Here is a 19,982-nt window from a genome sequence, read left to right as displayed (position 1 = left end):
TCCCAGACATCACTAGGGAGCAACCCCTGAACACCAGCAAAGAGTAGCCCTAAGCATCCTGGGTATGGCTCCCAAAAGACAAAATCGGAAATAAGGTTCATCCTTTTTGGGGGGCAGGGAGGGGCACATGTGGTGGTGCTCAGTAATTATTCCTGCCTCTGCGCTCAATGTGAGACCTGGAGTGTGGTGTGAGGAGATATGAGGTGCTGGGGATCAAATTCGGGTCAGCAGGAGCAAGGCAAGTGCCTTAAGCCCTGGACTGTCTCTCCAGCCCGTGTTGCTGGTTGTCTTTTTTTTAAAAAATAATAAACTCATAAATAGTTTTCCTGGGTTATGAGAACTGCTGAGATAATTTAGAGGAAATCACTGTGAAAAATTTTTTTAAATTAATGAATTTTACTTTGGTTTTCAGGTCATACCCAGTGATGCTGAGATGACTCCTGGCAGTTCTCAAGGGACCATATGTGGTGCTGGTGACCAACACAGGTGCTTTAACCCCTGCACTCTCTCTCCAGCCCCAGAAGGCCAGATTTTCAATTAATCAGTGAGACGACAGTTGGACTTATGGCTGATGTCTGAGTGAGGGTGGGGCAGCGGTGTGGGACTGAGCCCTCCAGCAGATAAGGTCAGAACAGAGCTGTATCACAGGACACCCATCGTGGTGGGAAGGTAGTTGGTGTAAGAAAAATCCCACATATGTATGGTAAGCTGAAGCATTCTTGTGAGCAGACAGGAGGCAAGCAGAAGGTAGGGGCTGACTCTTCCCCTACTCAGGGAGAGACAGGGCTTTTTCTCACTAATGAAGTGTAACTTTCACATCATTCTATTAAGAGAGCAAAGACAAGTATCTATCTTCGGTAACTCTACTGTAATAAATTATAGCTCCCTGAGCTTTCCTTAGCAGATGTGGCAAAATATATTTAAAACAAAAAGTTTTTTTTTTCATTTTTTTTTAATGGTCTTTTTTGAGGACACACAGCACCATATGGGATGCTCGGCAAAGAAGCCAGGCACACTATGTGTAAGACAAATGCCCTAACTGCCTCACTACCGCTCCAGCCCCAAACTCTATTTGTTATGGGGCTGGAGCGACAGCACAGCAGGCAGAGCTGGAGGACTCAGTGTGGGAGGCAGCTCAGAGGACTGGGATGCACGTTCGGTCTACTGGGTTCAATCCCGATCCACAGGAAGTCAGTCAGAGCACAGTGCCTCCCCACCTCCGGCAAACCAAGAAAAAAAAAAAAACCCCAAAGCTCAGGAAATATGTTGGTCACTGAGTTTCAGATTTTAGAAATTTGATATTGTTTTATCTTCTTTAGGATGTTATAACATAAAGTGTATTCTATAGGGCTAGAGAGACAGTGCAGGGTTTAAGTTGCTTGCTTTTCATGTGGCTGAACACATTCAGGTGCCAGCACCACATATGGTCACCCCAGCATCACAGGGTAGGATCTAAACCCGTCCTCACTGCAAAATAAAGAGAGAGAGAGAGAGAGAGAGAGAGAGAGAATGTATCTATATTAAGAGTTCATTAAAATATAGTGATTTACTGGAAACAACCTGAGTGCCCAAGAACAGATGACTGGATAAAGAAACTATGGTATATCTACACAATGGAATACTTTGAAGATGTTAGGAAAAATGAACTCATGAAATTTGTCTCTAAATGGGTAGACATGGAGAGTATCATGCTGAGTGAAATGAGTCAGAGGAGAGGGACAGATATGAAATGACTGCATTCACTTGTGGTATATAAATATAATAAAAAGAAATTAGAAGTCTAATATCCATGGCCAGGAAAAACAGGGACTATGAGAACTAGTCAATAGTTGGAATCAACCACAAGTGTGTGTGGAGCGGAAGGTAGGTAAGATAGAGAAGGGAACAGAATGATAATAATAGCTGGAAATGACCACACTGGACAAAAACTGAGTGTTAAAAGTAGGTAAAGGGATATTCCTGATAACCTTTCGGTGTCTGTATTACAAACCACAATTCTCAAAATGAAGAGAGGAGAGGGGAGAGGGGAGAGGGGAGAGAGGAGAGAGGAGAGAGAGAGAGAGAGACAGAGAGGAGAGAGAGAGAAGAAAAGTACCTGCCAGAGGCAGGCTGGAAGGTGGGGGTGGGGTGGGAGGGAAACTTGGGACACTGGTGCTGGGAAATGTATCCTGGTGGAGGGATGAATAGCTTTGTAAGGGTCTAGCTCAGTGATTCAATAAAAAAGAAAATTTAAAAAATAATAAAATGCATACTCCCCAACAACGAAAGTAGTGATTTAGGGAATTCTTTCTCTTTTCTTTGAAAATGTTTTATAATATGTACTTTATAAATCATAAACACACACAAACAATAACAACTCTGACAATAATTTAGAAACAATGGGGAAACACCACTCTGATGTTCTCTGAAAACAACACAAAATAATTCATTTGGTTAACAAAATATACCAATCTGTCTGGGGGATGGGAGGAAGAGACTAAATGTGAATAGTTGCTATGTCAAAGGAGTATTTTCCAAATTTTTTTCCTCCTTTAAAGGTGACTTGAAGAGATAGGACAGCAGGTAGGGAGCTTGACTTGCACAGGGCCAACCCGAGTTCAATCCCGGGCATCCCTTACGGTCCTCTAACCACTGCCAGGAGTAATTTCTGAGTGCAGAGCCAGAGTAACCCCTGAGCATCACCAAATGTAGCCCCAAAACAGAACAAAACAATAAAAATGACTTGTGGCGGGGACTAGAGACAGTACAGAGATTAAGGTGTTTTTCCTGTATGCAGTCAACTCTGGTTTAATCCCCAGCACTGCATACAGGGCCCCAAGCAACAGTGAAGTCACTACAGAGCACCAACCTGGGAGTCACCCCTGAGCACCACCAAACCCACCTCCCCCAAAATGACTTGAAGGAAACAGGAGAAACAACACAAAGTGCTAAGCACATACTTCATAAGAAAGAGGCCTGGGTTCAATCCCTGGCACATAGTCCCATGAGCACCACCAGCAGCAACGCACAAGCTCTGAAACAGGAGTAGCCCCTGGACACTGCAGGGTGTGGCCCAAAAACTAAAAATTAATTTTAAGGGTTTAATCCCTGGCATCCCATATGGTCCCCAAGCATCGTCAGGCATAATTCCTGAGTACAAAACCAGGAGTAGGGCCTGAACATCACCAGGTGGTGACCCAGAAAGCAAAACAAACAAACAAAATAAAATTAATTAAAAAAAAAAAAAAGACCAGAGATAATACAGCAGGCAGAAGCCTGCCTTGCACACAGCCAACTGGGTTGGATATTCAACAACCCATATAGTTTCCTGAGTCCCACCAGGATGATCCCAGATCACAGAGCCCTGAGCACTACAAAGTGTGGCCCAAGCCCTGCCCCCAACTAAAAAAATTCACTTTCTTTAAGAAAACAGCTCAGGCCATGGTCACCCACCCCTAGCCCTGCACCCCGGTATCGCCCTGGTGGCCCCAGCACTGAGAGACCACACCAGCACACCCAGGCTCTGAACCATGGAAGCATCAGAACCAGCTGATTCAGAATCTTCAGGAGTGGTTTTTAGCCCCCTCAGCACCGTTTGGGAAACCTCCAGGCACTCCCCATAAATTTATCACTTTTTTATCCTCCCCCATCCCCCAAATTTTGGGCCATACCCGGCCAAGCTCAGGACTGGCCTGCTGGGGGGAGGGGCGGGCACAGCTGTATGTGGTGCCAGGACTCAAACCAGGGTCAGTGGGATGTGAGGCAGGGCGAAAACCCCTCTAGTCCCAAAGTATCACTATTTTTCATCTGTTTAGTATTCTAATTTAAATAAGATAGTGTTTTATAACTTCTAAGGTAAAAATAAAATTCCCAAGCCCCAAATTAATTACCAAATGTCCACCCTTCTTACCAGCTTTGCACATCATTGAAGCCAGCAATTTAGAGACAATGGAGCCTCTTTTTCTCATCTTGCATTGTTTGCTGTATGGAAAGTATGGGATCACCCCGATAATGCTCTTGGCACATGAGGTCTTACATGCATACACCATAATCAGGAGCTCCATGACGGTGGTGTTCACATCCCTGCAGCCCCAAAGACAGAAAACCACAGCATGCAATGTAAAACACTAGATAATATCTCCCTGTTCAACAGAAGCCAAGGTGCTACTCTCTACGGAAGACTTCAGGCTTAAGGATCAAGACGCACAAAAGAAATCATAAATTCTTCATTCCTCAGGCCCCCCCACTTTCCCTCTCACAAGAAAACGAAGCACACTCAAGAGCGCTCCCTGGGGCTCCCACAATCACGTGCATCTGTCCTCTACTGGCTGCTCTCACACGTTAGTGAGGGAGGAACTTTCCACAGCAAAGTTACCGTCAGCTCATCCTTCCAAATTACTCACTACTCCCCAAGCCCTCCTGCCTTCTCTAGGACACTGTTCCAGGAACTCAACCTCTCTTAAGAGTGTCATCAATCACCTGTAGAGAAAATTCAAGGGCTGGTCTTATCTGGAGCGATAGCACAGCGGGTAGGGCGTTCGCCTTACACGCGGCCAACATGGCCGACCCGAGTTCGATTCCTCCGCCCCTCTCGGAGAGCCCGGCAAGCTACCGAGAGTATTCGATATGCCAGACACAGTAACAACAAAGTCTCCAATGGAGACGTTACTGGGCCCGCTCGGTCTTATCTAAAGGAAAAAAAAAACTAACAAAAGGCAGAAGCAGAATGGTTAAGCAATGCAACTGACAAAAAGAAGTAAGATATTTAAGGACTTGAAAATAGGGATGAGAACTCCCCACTTTTGAACTTTAGCCTAATTTGGCCTCCGATGCTACTTTACCCTGTGGGCCAATAATCACAATCTCGGTGCATTTGTCCCATTGGAATCCATTGTCTGTGAGGAAACAGAAACACTGCAGACATGCAGAAGTGGACTGTAAGAAGCAAAAAGTGGCCCAGGCTCCCAATCCTCCCCAGCACAGGTGAGTTCTCAGGGAAAGAGAAACAGCACCCACTGGGTACTCCCAGCCCCACCCTGCTGGATATCCTAAGTGGGGTGGGGTGGGGGGGCGGTGAAGCAGGCGCTGCCTGGCTGAGGCATGCCCGTCTTTCACAGCTCACATGCTCTTCAGCATGATGGGGTACATGACGGGATCTCCAGACGAGTTAAGTGGCTTTGGGATTTCCTCTCAGTGGGCCAAAGACCAGACCAGACAAATCAGAGTTTCTCCAGGTGGGTGATACCAATCACCTGAAACCATGTAGGGGCGGCGATGATGGTGGGGTTTCAGCTTGTTCCCTTAAAGAAAGTAGATTTCGGGGCCGGAGCTATAGCACAGTGGGTAGGGAGTTTGTTTACCTTGCATGTGGCCGACCCAGGTTTGATCCCCGCATCCCATATAGTCCCCTCAGCACCACCAGGAGTAACCCCTGACCCCCACCCCCACCCCCAAGAAAAGAAAGTACATTTCTGGGGCAGCAGTTGCAGGGGAATGGGATGGGATGACTCACATTGAGTAGCTTTATTTTTTTTTCCCCTCAGAAGGGAGGAAGTCAAATAAGCTTGGGAATTTCTGAAATAAAGTTTCAAATCTCAGGTGTAAGTACGTGTATTCCAAATTTAAAAAATTCCTGAAATCTAGCTCTTAAGACTTTCTTTGGCATTATATATCTGTGTATATACTTACAAATTTAGACCACACCAAGCTATGAGACCTCAAAGATAAAAAACAGCGCATGAGGGGCCAGAGAGAGTAGTGGGAGGAGCTCTTGCCTTGCATATGGCCAAAACAGATTTGATGCTCAGCACCCCAAATGGTTCTCTAAGCATCATCAGGAGTGATCCCTGAGCACAGAGTCAGGAGTAAGCCCTGAGCACTGCCAGGTGCAGATCTAAAACAAAAACAGAAAAAGGTGCATCAAAGCTGGAGAGACGGAAGAGTGGGTAGGAAGCCAATCTGGGCTCAAGTTCCAGCAGCACCACAACTGGCTCCCTGAGCCCAGAAGAGATGCCAGACCACAAAACCAGGAATAAGTCCTGAGCACCACTGCATGTGGTACAAAAACTAAAAAGGGAAAAAAAAAAAGGAAGGAAAAAGTTCCTTAATATTGGTCTTTGTGATGATTTTAGTTTTAAGCAATGCCACAAGTACAAACAAAAAAAGTAAGTATCAACACATAAGACTACATCAAGGGGCTAGAGCAACAGTACAGCAGGTAGGGCTATACAAAAACTACTGACCAAAAACATACCTCACACAGGTCCAGAATGTGCTTAAGTGGTAGCGCACCTGGCCCTTAGAGTGCCCAGGTCAGACTCCGGGCAGACTTAAGGCTCCAGCAATGATGGGGTCAAACAGCCCCATACCAACAGGCCCCAGCACTGAACCCTCAAACCCACCCACCAGCCTGGAGTCTCTTCTGGGCCACCAGCACCAGTGGCAGCCCTTACCCCACATACACACAAAGTTCAACTAAAAACAGGCAGGCAAAATTGGTAAGACATTTTCCCACAAAGTATATCAAAATGTCGAACGGGAATCTGAAAAGATGCTCAACATCATGAGGGAAATATAAGTCAAAACTACACCTGTTAAAGGGACATGTACGATAACCTTTCAGTATTTGTATTGCAAACCACAATGCCCAAAAAGAGACAGAGCAAGAAAGAGAGAGAGCGAGAAAGACAGAGAGAGAGAGAGAGAGAGATAAGAAAAGTACCTGCCATAGAGGCAGGCTGGGGGACAGTGGTGATGGGAGGGAAACGGGGCACTGGTGCTGGGCAATGTACAGTGGCAGAGAGATGGATGTTGGAATACTGTATGACTGAAACCTAATCACGAACAGCTTTGTAAGGGTCAAAATAAAATTAAATTAAAATAAATGAAATGCAAAGACCAATAAATAAATAAACAAACAAATTAGACCTGTGAGAACTACGAACCTCAAGACCACAACAGGTAACAAACGGTGGGGAGATTGTGGTTAAAAGGGAATCCTTATACACTACTGGAGAATATAAGGTGGTACAATCAATATGAAAACAATAAAAGGATAGCATGTTTCCAGGGTCAGTGGCTTATAATGGCCGTAGGATTTCCAATTGCATGCAAAAGCAACCTGGAGAGACTCTGACAGTGAAGGTCACCAGTACCTACAATTGCCACTCACCTTTCCTATAAACTAAAAAAAAAAAAAAAAAAAAAGAAGCAAGCAATAAAAGAGGCTCAAGTTAAAGCAGATCTACCACATGACCCAGCAGTGCTACGTCTGGGTTATAAAACCAAAGGTTGTGAAACAGAATTTAGAAGCATACTCGATCCTATTAACAATAATCAGCTTTCAGAAACAACCGTAATGTCCCAAATGGAGGACTGGATAATAAAGATGTGTTACATGTAAAGAATGGAAGCTTAAGGGAAAAGGATATCCTGCCATCTGAGACAACATGGACAGATCTCAACACATGCTAAGTGAGGCTAAGTCACACAGGGAAAGTACTATGTTACTGCTCCATAGTGGAATCGAAAAATAAAACCAAACGCAGAAAAACAGCAAAACGGGGGCTGGAGCGATAGCACAGCAGGTAGGGTGTTTGCCTTGCACGCAGCCGATCCAGGTTCGATTCCCAGCATCCTGATATGATCCCCTGAGCACTGCCAGGAGTAATTCCTGAGTGCAGAGTCAGGAGTAAGTCCTGTGCATTGCCAGGTGTGACCCAAAAAAAAAAAAAAACAGTAAAACGGTGGTAACAGAAGATAAAGACAGGGAGGAAGACTAATGTTCAAGAACGAAACTTGGGCCCTGACCTTCTGCATGCTGCCCCGTCATCCCACGTGACGCTTGTCTCTGGGCCTATTTCAGAACAGGAGGCAAAGCCCCTCCCTCCCAGGTGGATCCCAGCAGCCTCCACATCCGGCATGCTCCATGTTAAGGGCCCACACCACAGCTCCAGGCTGATCCACCATCCCTGTTATTCTTCCTGGCAGCTGTGAGGACCAGCAGAGAAGACAGAGCAACTTCATTTTAAACCCTCAGCATCTTCCAGGGATAACTACCCTCACCCTCAGCACAGTAAGAAAGAAGATCAAACTCCAATGGAGAAAACTCACAGAAGCCCACCAAACTCAACAAGCAAAATCAGTGTCACCAAAGACATAAACAACACCAGTAAACCCTCAATGTCTTCAGTGACACTATGTAAAGGATGTTCAATGAGTTCAATGAAATGATAGCACAGGTAGTCAATCAGCAAAGCACAGGAACTGAACATGGTAGGTAATATTTTAAAAAGTCAATAGAAAGAAATAATAATAGAAGCTGAACAAAAGATCAGGAGCTCTAAGATGAGGAGGAGGAAACACTAGGCAACAGCAGAAAGTGGAAAACAGTTTGAAAAGAAATGAACAAGGGCTGGAGCAATAGTACAGCGGGTAGGGCATTTGCCTTGCACGCAGCCAACCTAGGTTCGATTCCCAGCATCCCATATGGTCCCTTGAGTACCGCCAGGAGTAATTTTTGAGTGCAGAACCAGGATTAAGCCCTGAGCACTGCTGGGAGCAATGACAAAATCCAAATACAGAGACAGAATATTGAATGTAGCAAGATCAAATAAGGAATTTATATACAAAGGAAAGCCCATAAAATGTACAGCAGATTAGACTCCATGAGCCAGAAGAATATGCAAAGACATAATACAAAAACTCAATGAACTAAACACCTCACCAAGACCATTCAGATCTGAAGGAACTATACAGACCTTTATGGATGGGCAACAGCTCAGGGAATACATAACTTTGAAACCAGTTTTGCAAGAAGCTTTAAAAAGCTCCCCTGGCTTCCCGGCCCATCATTTCTGTGTCATCGGTGACCTATTCCTAGGTCCACTGGACAGAGAGCTCCTCTCAAACCCACATGAACCCAAAACTGCCTGGACACATCAGCATCCACACATTAATTCCAGCCCCTTGGCCCAACCAACTCTAGGAGTACTCGGGTCTTCTATCTTTCCTCAAATACATCTGTAATAACCTACCACGCAAATGGAAATATTACATATTCAACTGCATGACCAGTGAAATAGCATCCTAAGGACAAAGACATCGTTAGATTAACAGATTATAAAGAGTAACTGCTTGCTGAAATAAAGGAGCTCCTTTAAAGGACAGGAGAAACTTCCCATCATGTGGCATTGAGTATGGCATTTACTAATGATGCATTTGGTTGTCCTTTATTAGTTAAAGAAAGGCTATAAACATATAGCAATCATAAAGACTTTTCTTATTTTCTAATAATTCCATTTGCCATTCCCTTAAGTTTTGTTGGAGCAAATCATTAGCAGTCACTGCAAATTTACTTTTGCTGATTTATTTTCTGATAATTCCATTTGCTGCTTCTTTGAGTTTTGTTGTGGCAAGTAATATGAAGTAAATTTGTCATATGACTGCTAAGAGGGTAGGCCGGGAGGTGGCAGGGAACCTGGGGACATTAGTGGAAGGATGGGGACATTGGTAGTGGGATTGATGTTGGAACATTCTACGCCTGAAACAATTCTATTTATGAACAACTTTGTATATCAACTTTGTATATCACTGTTTAATAAATAAATGTGAGTAACCCCCCCAAATAAAAAGAATAAAACCTGGGGCCAGAGAGATAGGAGAGTGGGTAGGACGCCTGCCCTGCACGCGTCCAATTCGGGTTCAATCCCTGGCATGCCACATGGTCCCCCAAGCACTGTCAGGAGTGACTTCTGAGTATAGAGCCAGAAGTAACCTGCGCGTCACCAGATGTGGCCCAAAAAGAAAAACAAAAAAATAAAACAAAATAAAACTTGCAGGCTGGAGTAATAGTGCAGTGGATAAGGTGCGTCACCCAGATTAAATTCCTGGCACTCTATATGGTTCCCCAAGCCCTGTCAGAGTAATCATCCCTGAGCACAGAGCCAAGAATAAGCCCTTAGCATTGCTGGGTGTGACCCCAAAACGAAAACAAAGAATGAAAAGACTTAGAATTGCAACAAATTGAAATCTAAAGTATATTAAAGTCAATATAGACAATAGTACTATACAATAAGTATGCAATGCATCAGGACAATGACAAACATTTAACAATCTAGAAATGTAAAAAAGTAACATAATGTGTACCTTAAATTTATACACTATCAAATTTATTTAATTTTTAAAAAGAATGCCCAAGAAAAAAACTTGCAGGCTGGAGCAATAGTACAGGGTTATGGTGCTTGCCTTGCCCGTAGCCCACCCTCATGCAAATCCCCGTACCACATATGGTCCACTCAGGAGTGACTCCTGAGCACAAAGCCCAGAGCACTACTGGGTGTGGCCCAAAGCACCTTCCCACCTCAAAAAAGAGCCTGTAGGTTATTATTTCAAACTTTCAAGAATACCAAAAAACGACAGTTATGTCAGAAAACAATAGCAAAATAATACAAATAACTATGAAACTATTTTAGTTCTTCTTGTTCACCCAACCCATTAATTAAACAACTCATGCCCAAACAGAAATCCAGAAAGCTCCAACACTTTTTTCTGTTGAGTACTCACTTTGAAATAGTTTGGATGATGAAAACATCTTTTCCCCTCACAGACTCTTGAATTTGTACTCTTGTTTCTGGCAGGAAATAATAGGAAAAGACAATTAAAAGACTTGAAATGCAAATTTTTGAAAACACTAAAAAACAAAAGACACTATTCAAAGAGTTGACACCAGTGGAAGGCAGAAGAAAAGGTGCGGGGATAATCTATTTTAGCAAGTATACAGATATACGTGCACAAGTGAATGTGTCCAAGACTGGATTCTCCCACCAACAAAACTAACTTTTCAGAAAAAAAAAATAAACCCGAAAAAAAAAAAAAAACACTAAGAATCCTAGTTTGCGGGGGTAAAAAAATCTTCAACAAAACTATAAACGACTTTAGGACAACTATGAAAATTTGAATATAGACAAATAGTAGATAATTAGAGTACTAATTTTGTGGCGGTTTGGAGCCACACTCAGCACTGCTCAGGGCTTACTCCTGGCTCTGCACTCAGAGATCACTCCCCGCAGGCTCAAAAGACAGATGGGATGCCACAGTGAACCATGTGCAAGGCAAGGCCTCTACACTGTACTTTCACTCAGGCTCCTAGAACTAATTTCTTTAAATGTGACAACAGCAATAAATTTACATGAAACAAAGATTTTTTTTTCTTGGGCTGGACAGAGTTTAAGGGAGGTAAGAAGCTTGCCTTGCAAGCAGCCCACTCCAGTTCGATCCCCAGCACCAAACTTGGTGCACTGAGCACCACCAGGAGTTACCCCTGAGCACAGAGCCAGGAATAGACCCTAATCACTGCCAGATGTAGACCAACTCCCACCACCACCATCAAATTTCTTATTTCCAGGAAATGCATGGTCAAGTATTCAGGGGTTAATAAGTTTCTGGATGGTCCTACACATACATATTCATATAGCAAAATAATAAATGCTAAATCCAGGTTGTATACTACATGACTTCATTGTACTTTCAATTTATTACATTTGAACATTTTAACTAAAATATTGGAAATAGGGTTGAATTGGTTGAGTGCATGCTTTGCGAAAAGGCAGCCTGGGTTCAATCCCCAGAAATGCCTGGTCCCTGAGCACAGAGCCAAGAGCCATCTCTGAGCACAAAGTGTGGCCCAAACGTCCCCCTCCCATAAAAATGATCAAAATATTATAAATAAAAAAGTATATGCTTACCATGGAAAGAAAATGAACTTTAGAATCAAGTAAACCTAGATTTGACTCCTGATTCTGCCATTTCTGAGATCCCAGTCTAACTCACCCATTTTTAAAAATATTTTTATTTATGTTTTGGGGCCATACCCAGTGATGCTTAGAGATTACCCTGGCTCTGCACTCAAGAATCACTCCCATGCTTGGGGGACCATATGGGATGCCAAACCTCAGTTGGCCATGTGCAAGGCAAACACCCTACCTCCTGTACTATATCTCTCCTGGTCCCAAATTTATCCATAAAAATATCCAGATATATTTTAGTATCTGGTAATAACAAGAATTCATGTCAACTCCCTGCTTCTTCCACAAAAGACACCATGTATTATCTGCCTGGAGAGCAAACCAGCCTTCTCCTAACTCTTTCACCATGACACAGGACGTCATCTGATTCCCTTGTGGCAGGACCTTTCCCAAACTTTCCCTTCTTGCTTTCTTCAATTGCATCTTTTTCCTACTGGAATACACAAGGAAATCCTGGGAGATAGTAAATCAAGTACTGGAGAAAAAATTAGGGATAAGGCAAAATAGTGCCTTTTTAAAGTTTCATGTAAAAAGTTGTAATATTTAGGTACTTGAGGAAAAAATATTTATTGCTTCTACTATGTGCCTGGGTTAAGCATATAAATTATCTTTTCTAATCCTCAAAATAGCTCTAATTATTTGCAGTTTAAAAGGTTAAAAGTCACTTGCCATGGATAAGTTATCTGACTCCCAAGCCTGTGAAAGCTCTTCCATCATTCCTGGTAGAACAGTTTCAAATACAGAGCATTTCTAAAAGAACTAAAGATGAAGTAGCACACTCTTTTACAATTCAGGATAGTTATGTAGTGATAGCTAAGCATTTCCTAATGAGACTTCGTGATGGCTAGCCGTAACAACTTACAGGGAGATAAACAGTACCAACCAACTAAAGCTATGTCTGCAGGAGTTACTTATCCTGCTCAAAGTGACATAAACTCAACCAATGACTGAGCTTATGTTTCCAATTCAGTTGGCCAGTGGTTTCATCTATCTAGGCAGTTTCTCTTGGATGAGATCCAGAGCCAGAGTTCAAGCCTCCAGGTATAGGGAACAGTCTCCTATATCTACCCAGTACTGGTGGGAGCTAAATTACCACTCTTTCACTAGGGATGTAGCTCAGCAGTAGAACACGTTTCATGTACATGAGGGGCTAGGTTGATCTTTGCCCCACCCCCGCCCCAAATAAATAAAATACCATTCTTACCTACCCTGCTAGACTGACTGCGACTGCCTGATGACAGAACTAGACACTGAATGCAACGGTTCTGAAAGTGGAGGATGAAGGACTAAGTGTATCACATTCCACAAAATAAAGATGTCCACATACCCAAGAGAGCTCACCTCTGTTAGGTTCCTGGTAAACCTGCACCTTGCCCATCTCTACCCCCAGTCGCCTAGAGAAAGAGAAAAGCAGGGGAAGCTGAAAGTGTAATTGAACAGACTCACATCTTTTTTTTTAATTAATTTTTTTATTTAGTCACTGCGAATTACAGTTTTTCAAGACTGGGTTTTGGGCACACAATGTTCCAATACCACCAATCCCTTCACCGAAGTCCACTTCCCTCCAACAATGTCCCTAGTTTCCCCCCTCACACCCTCGTGTGCCTCTATAACTGGCACTTTTTTTCTTTTTTTTTTTTAAGTTTTAGGCACTGTGGTTTACAGTCCTGCCAAGACTGATTCCTGAGTACAGAACCAACAGTGGTTGCTGAGCATCACTGGGTGTGGCCCAAAATCCAAGGGGGAGGGGGGAGGAGGGAGGCGGGAGGGGGGAGGAGGGAGGAGGGAGGAGGGAAGGGGAGAAGGAAATTATATTGAACTGTAATTTATAAATAACCTATAAACTATTTTCATATAATACACACATCACCATCCTTTACACTTTACTAATTCTGTACATATGTATTATGCAACACAATCCTTGGCACTCATGAGTCCCTCAATGTCTTAAATTATAATGGTTTATAAAAAGGTCAGTCATTGAAACATACAAACAATATACAGATTATGACACCCGCTTTCAAGTTCAACAATCAGCTTTAATTATCAAATATAAAATACCACATATGAATACAGATTTTAATGGTGTGGTTCTAACTCACTCTGCAATTCTCTTTGAAAGCTCCATACATGATGAATTAGAATTTGCTGAAAACAACACCAGACCTCCTTTGGTTACGTTCATCTTGGCTTCTAGTTCAGGTGGCGTCAAACAAAACATCAAAACCTTCTTGTTTTTCCAATTTTCAGACCCTGGAAGGATAAAAAAAAAAAATCAGAACTGCCATCTGAAATTAAATATACCTGAATATTTTTAATATCAAATAACATCAATTGAAGAAAATCTGCATTCATCATGATAAATTCTGTTTATGTTAAATATATGTATATATGAACAAATGGAATATTCAATTTGATTTGTGGTTTCCAAATATATGAAAATATGTGATTTAATCAATTTTATGACCACTAGGAATAAATAATAAACTTACAAGAAAGGTGGAGCTGAAGAGCTCAGTGTTTTATAGTTTGCTGCTTAAAGTCAATTATGGACAACCTCCTTTTATTCTCTGACAACAAAATTCCTCCTGGATTAACACACAGAAAAATGGCAGAGCCATTAGCAAGGAGATGTACTGACTGTTGCTTAAACAGTAACTGAACCATCTATGCCCCACTTTTCCTTTAATACCTGTTTAACATAAAATCTCTCCAAGCTATGCCTCTGCCTGATGGCCTGTGTTCACCTCTAAAGCTGACCTTTTTAATCTGCATTCTCAACTCGAACACAAAGTTGACTCCGTGACATTGAAGAAAAGTGCAGAGTCACCCAACTAAAAGGCAGCAGCATTTTGGCCTAGAAGCCTTCACCAAGGGCCTGATTTCCTGGGCCAATAATCTCTTTCAGGGGCTGGAGCCATAGTACAGCGACTAGGCCTTGCACACGATAACCCAGGTTCAATCGCCAGTACCTCATATGGTTCCCTGAACACCACCAAGAGTGATTCCTGAGTGCGGAGCCTGTAGTTACCCCTGAGCATCGCCAAGGTGTGGTCCAAAAATAAACAAACAAAAAAACTGTATGAGTCCCATAAATGTAACGTATAGGAGTCAGAGGCAATTTAGAGGCAAAAAGTTAGTACAGGAGGTTTGCCATTATGTGGTCACTTCAGCAGACCCTGGTTCAAAACCCATACCATATTTGGTGGCCCAGCACCCCTAGAGGTTATTCCTGAGCAGAGACCTGAACAGTCCCTGAGCATCATAGGGCATGGTCCACCTTAAAAGTACCATCATTGTACAAGTCCCTCATCCTTACTACTGTGAACACTAACAGCACTGGGTTACATCCAATTGACTTCTCTATAGCATGGTAAGACAGTGCCCACATATAGAATATTCTTTGAAGTAGAACTTACATGAATTGATTTTTCTCAGACTTTGATAATATGTGTGGGCTGGTCCTCTTTCTATCCCCAACTTTCCAACAAGTGTTCTTAGAAGGACTTAGCTTAGACTAAATGGAATTGAGTGTCTTAGCAGTAGGAGGCTATCTTAGAGATAGTTCTGCCAACTACGGAATTCTTGCCAAGGAGCTACTCCAGATTCCTGAACAGCCTACAGCTGGCTGCCCACTTCCTTTGGTACATGCTAAGACTTCTCTCTCTGCAGCCTCCATCCACTGACCCTTGTCCTTTCCTTAGGAGTTATAGAAAATTACTCCAGTCCTGAACCCAATTACCCTGATTCTATTCTCTGTGTGAGGGATGAAAACAGTACAGTGAAGAAGGTGCTGGTCTTGCACGTGGCCAATTAGGGTTCGATCTCCAGTACCTGATATGGTTCCCTGAACCAGAAGGGATCCCTGAGCAATGAGCCAGGAGTAAGCCCTAGCATTGCTGGTTGGGGTCCAAAAAACAAAGTAATTATGTAAATAAAGCCCTTTATCACTCCAGTAGTAAAACTAAATCCCATTTCTCTCTCCCCCCCCCTTTTTTTTGTTTTTGTTTTTTGGGTCACACCCAGTGATGCTCAGGGTTACTCCTGCCAGTGCTTGGGGGACCACATGGGAAGCTGGGAGTTGAACCCAGGTTGGCCACATGCAAGGCAAACACCTTACCTGCTGTACTATCGCTCCAGTTCCCAGATTCCATTTTCTACAATAAAAAACCTAACCTGAACTCCCCATCAGAAAGAGAAAGGTGCAGCCAGGGATATGGCTCAGTGGTTAATTAAGTGCATACTTTGTATGCATGAGACCTGAGTGCAATCTCTGGAGCTACACCCCTTACCCCCATCACACAAACGCAAAAAAGGCAAGGGTGGGGCCTTTTTTTTTTTTTTAAGAGATAGCACAGGCATCCCCTACGGTCCTAGGAATAATCCCTCACTGCAGAACCAAGAGCAACCCTGGGCACCACTGGGTGTGGCCCCAAAACAAAAACAAAAAAAGGCATGGGTGTGGCTGAGAAGATGATGGGGTTGGGGGTGGGGAGTGGTGTTTGATTTCCAGCACCTTTCCAACACCAATTCACAGAGCCTTGAATATAGCACTTTCTTAAAAATCTCAGGGCTAGGATGAAGGAGACATTACTGGGGCCTGCTCGAGGCAATCGACGAATAACAGGATGGTCGGTGATTCGTGATTCCAACACCAATAGAGAATCCACTGAACACTGCAGAGCATGGCCCCCAAACAATCAACCAAATCACACAACTAATGTAATGTGAAGGCACAACTAGTTTAGAAATGTTTATTTATAACCATAACTGATAACTTCATCTCTCAAGTTCAAATTTACAGACTGTGGCTAGTTTTAGTCCTATTCCCAACAAAATACAAGCTGTGCTCATCAGCAAGCTGGAAGAAGAGTTTTTTAACAGACTCTCCGAGAAACATCACTGCAGGGACGGGACCGGCTACAGACTACAGACACGCAGTGGCACTAAGGCTCTGGTGTAAAATGCAGAGTCAAGACACTCCCCTCGTCCCCCAGATTGCTTACACATTTATCCTAAATGTTGAATGTGTGAAGATTATGGGGGGGAAAAGCAGATGAAAATGCACCCTCTTCAGAGAGTCTCAGTATCTTTCCAAGAGCAAATCATATTCTCCTCTGAATTGAGAAACCTGAAAGGTCCCGTGCGAGCCTTTATTTTAAAACCACCCACTGCTCAGATGAAGGCTGCCATTAGTCATGTTTCTCTCTACAGCCTTGACTGCTGTAAACAGCTTCTGTCTAAGAGCAGGAATGGCAGAGCTTGGGTTTGCCTTCCAAGATCAAGGGCTCTGAAAGTTTTGGTTACTTACTTAGTCTCGGTCCCTGCTTCTCTCCCCCCCCCCCCCCCCAGCCTTTCCTTCCAGACAACTCAAAGAGGTCACTGCTTGATAAAAACAGCCTCCCTCACCATAATTTAAGGACCAGCATAACAGCGTCTGGACCATCATCCGGTACATGCTAAGAAGCTTAATAAATGACTGTTAGATAACGTGACTGCACTGAGTTGCAAACTAAAAAGTCCCATAACTATTTTTATTAGTGATGCATCACACACACAAACAGCTGTATCATAATGAAGAGACTTAAGCGGGCAAAACCTAAACTACATCTTGCAGGCCTCTCCATCAAAACATGTCCTTGGGGCTACTCCATTTTCTGAGTTGGCTCACACTTCAAGAAAGTGGGTTCACAAGGTTCACGTCGTTCAGAGGAAGTGAGACTGAGAGATGAAAGTTAGCCCGGGGCCCCAACCTGCCCAGAGGGCCTCAGTTTCCGTCTGACTGCAGCATGCAGCTGGCGCCAACAGCCCACCCTCGCTGGGGACCTGGGCAGACACCCGGTCTGGCCCCACGCAACCCGCCAGACCACGAAAGAACCAAAACTTGGACCTGGTGATTGGCCCTTTGGGAAACTTACCAAGAAAGAAGCTACAGGCTCAATCACGGACACCGCAAGCTTTTTAAAGGGCACAAGTTAAGATTCCAAACCACGTCAGCGAATCTGAATACATATTCCAGCACAAAAACGGCAACTATCTAGAGCGCTCAAGAGTTCACGGCAAGTCAGGACTTAGCTGGGAGGAGTCCCCAGAACCGGGTAATGATGGTAGAAGACCAGGATTCAATGATGTGAAGCGGATCATTTTTATTTGTGCATAATTGTTTTTAACATTAAAAAAAAATCACACTTCCTCACGCCCCAAGTCCCCATTCCGCATTTTCTGATTCCTGACGGAAGCAAAACGCCGAAATCCTGCCAAGATCCAAAGCCCCTTCCCATCCAAGTCACACACGGGGCCACGATTTTAGAGCAGACCCCTCCCTGCGCTGCCCCTAGGGACTGTCCCCTCGCCGAGCCCGCGGAGCCCCGCCGACCGGGCCGCCCCGGGGCCGCGGCTCAGGCCCACCGCGCCCGCCCGCCCGCCCGCCGCCCCCGGCCGCAGCGCGCGCCGCCCCGGGGGCTCGAGCCCGGGTCCCGGCAGCCGCAGCAGCCGCCCGACCCGCGCCCGGTGCCCGCGCCCGGTGCCCGCCCCTGCAGCTCCACCCGCAGCGCCGCAGCCCGCAGCCCGCGGCCCGCGCCGCCACTCGCCGCCGACTCCCGCCCGCCTACCTGGCCCTGACCCCAGCCCCGGCCCCGCCGCAGCCTCCGCTGCCGGGAGAAGAAAACGCTGAGCCTCCAGGCGGCGTCTCTAAGGGCAAAATGGCGACTCCAGGCACTAGCACGGCGTCCGGACGACAGCGAGGCCGGGGGGCGGGGCCTGGAGGGCGGGGCGGGGCGGGGCCCGAGCGGGTGGGCGGGGCCTCTGTGGGTGGGGTCCGGTGGGCGGGGCCTGTGGGCAGAGCCCGGCCCGGGCCGGAATCTAGGACCTGGCTCGGGCGCCCCAGGTTTAGCCCCAGCAATGAAGACCTAGAGCTGGGTCTTCCGGCCACGTGAAGAGAGGGGGTGTGGGGGGTGGCGGGGGGGGGGGGGCTGGAGCAATAGCGGGGGGAGGGGAGGGCGGTTGGAGCAATAGCACAACGGGTAGGGCGTTTGCCTTGCACGCATCGGACCTGGGTTCGATTCCCAGCATCCCATATGGTCCCCCAAGCACCGCCAGGAGTAATTCCTGAGTTCAGAGCCAGGAGTAACCCCTGAGCGTTGCTGGGTGTGACCCAAAAAGCAAAAAAAAAGAAAAAAAGCGAGGGTCGGTGGCTCGGGTCTGCGCCTGTGGGACCCCTGCACTGCTGTGAAAGCAAGAAAAAGGCAACAGGGAATGAGTGTGCCTCTAATGATGCCCAGATGTTTTCTTAACGATGGTAGTGGTCCCATCTCCGTGTTGCTGTGGGAGTAAGTGGAGTTTTTAGTACTGCAGAGTTTTTAGTATTGTTCCTGGCATAGAGTAAATACTATGATCTGCTTTGTCGCACTTGTTCTACTATAAGTGATTTGTTGCTTCTAGTATTGCTTAATTTTCTTTTTCTTGTTTTTGGGCCACACCCAGCAGTGCTCAGGGAATTCTCCTAGCCCTGTGCTCAGGGATCACTCCTGGTAGGGATTGGGAGACCATATAGGATGCCCAGGGTCGAATCAGCCCCAGTTTGCTTAATTCTTTATCATTTGGAATATTTACTTTTTATCATGTTATATAATAATAGCAGACATATATGTAGCATTTACCATGTGCCAGGCTAGATTCCTTTAAGCACTTACCACATAATAATCCTAGTTTAGTTCACCCCTACATGAGTATGAAATGTGTATTATCACTGTTTCAATAGATGTGGAACTAAAACATTAATGGTACATAGCTTGCCCAGTGTCAAAGTGGACAAGAATTACAACCCAGATGACCTGGATCAACCTCTGAACTAATCTCTGTGCCATGCACCTCTCTGATTCTGCTTCAGGTTTTTCACAGAGGCATTAATTATTCTCTGAAAGCTGCACAGTCCACAGTCAGCTTTCACAGTTCTGAAAACTAAATAAAACCTCTGATTTTACAGCTGCAGCAAGTATAGTTACACTGACTGGGGTTCTACTCCCAGCACCCCACATGGCTCCCGTGCCCGACTAGGAGCGGCGCCTGAGAACAGTCAAGAGAAAGACCTGAGCACTGTCGGGTGCACCTCACACCCATCTTTATCAGGCCAGCCTGTAGATGGGAAGTAAATTTTACTATTGAATTATTGAATATTGGGGTGGAGGAGAGCTGGGGGGA

The 19,982-nt window shown here is 44.9% G+C and overlaps 1 protein-coding gene and 1 non-coding gene across 4 annotated transcripts in view; one reads left to right on the top strand and one right to left on the bottom strand.

Annotated features, from left to right (window-relative positions):
* The window catches only part of PRPSAP2 (phosphoribosyl pyrophosphate synthetase associated protein 2), a 57,093-nt gene extending 38,571 nt beyond the window's left edge, over positions 1-18,522 (bottom strand). Inside the window, exons 1-6 of one of the 3 annotated variants that reach the window (XM_056135747.1) lie at positions 18,395-18,522; positions 14,276-14,371; positions 13,886-14,036; positions 13,125-13,177; positions 10,543-10,609; positions 3,890-4,062 (exon numbers count right to left, since the gene is read on the bottom strand). In XM_056135747.1, coding sequence (XP_055991722.1) covers positions 3,890-4,062; positions 10,543-10,609; positions 13,125-13,177; positions 13,886-14,004 — 412 coding nt within the window. In that variant the 5' untranslated portion in view covers positions 14,005-14,036; positions 14,276-14,371; positions 18,395-18,522. Of the gene's footprint in view, positions 1-3,889; positions 4,063-10,542; positions 10,610-13,124; positions 13,178-13,885; positions 14,037-14,275; positions 14,372-18,394 lie in introns of those variants that run through there. The other 2 variants (XM_056135749.1, XM_056135748.1) reach the window with 2 other exon arrangements.
* LOC130044577 (small nucleolar RNA SNORA44) lies at positions 7,035-7,163 on the top strand. Its single transcript, XR_008795431.1, has one exon. It is a non-coding gene; the product is annotated as a small nucleolar RNA SNORA44 (small nucleolar RNA).
* Positions 18,523-19,982: the final 1,460 nt, after the last annotated feature.

This window comes from Sorex fumeus, unplaced genomic scaffold (assembly GCF_029834395.1).
Source record: "Sorex fumeus unplaced genomic scaffold, SorFum_2.1 ptg000122l, whole genome shotgun sequence".
NCBI classification, from domain to species: Eukaryota; Metazoa; Chordata; class Mammalia; order Eulipotyphla; family Soricidae; genus Sorex; species Sorex fumeus.
Note: the sequence above shows the minus strand (reverse complement) of the source record. Positions and strands in the feature narration are given on the sequence as shown.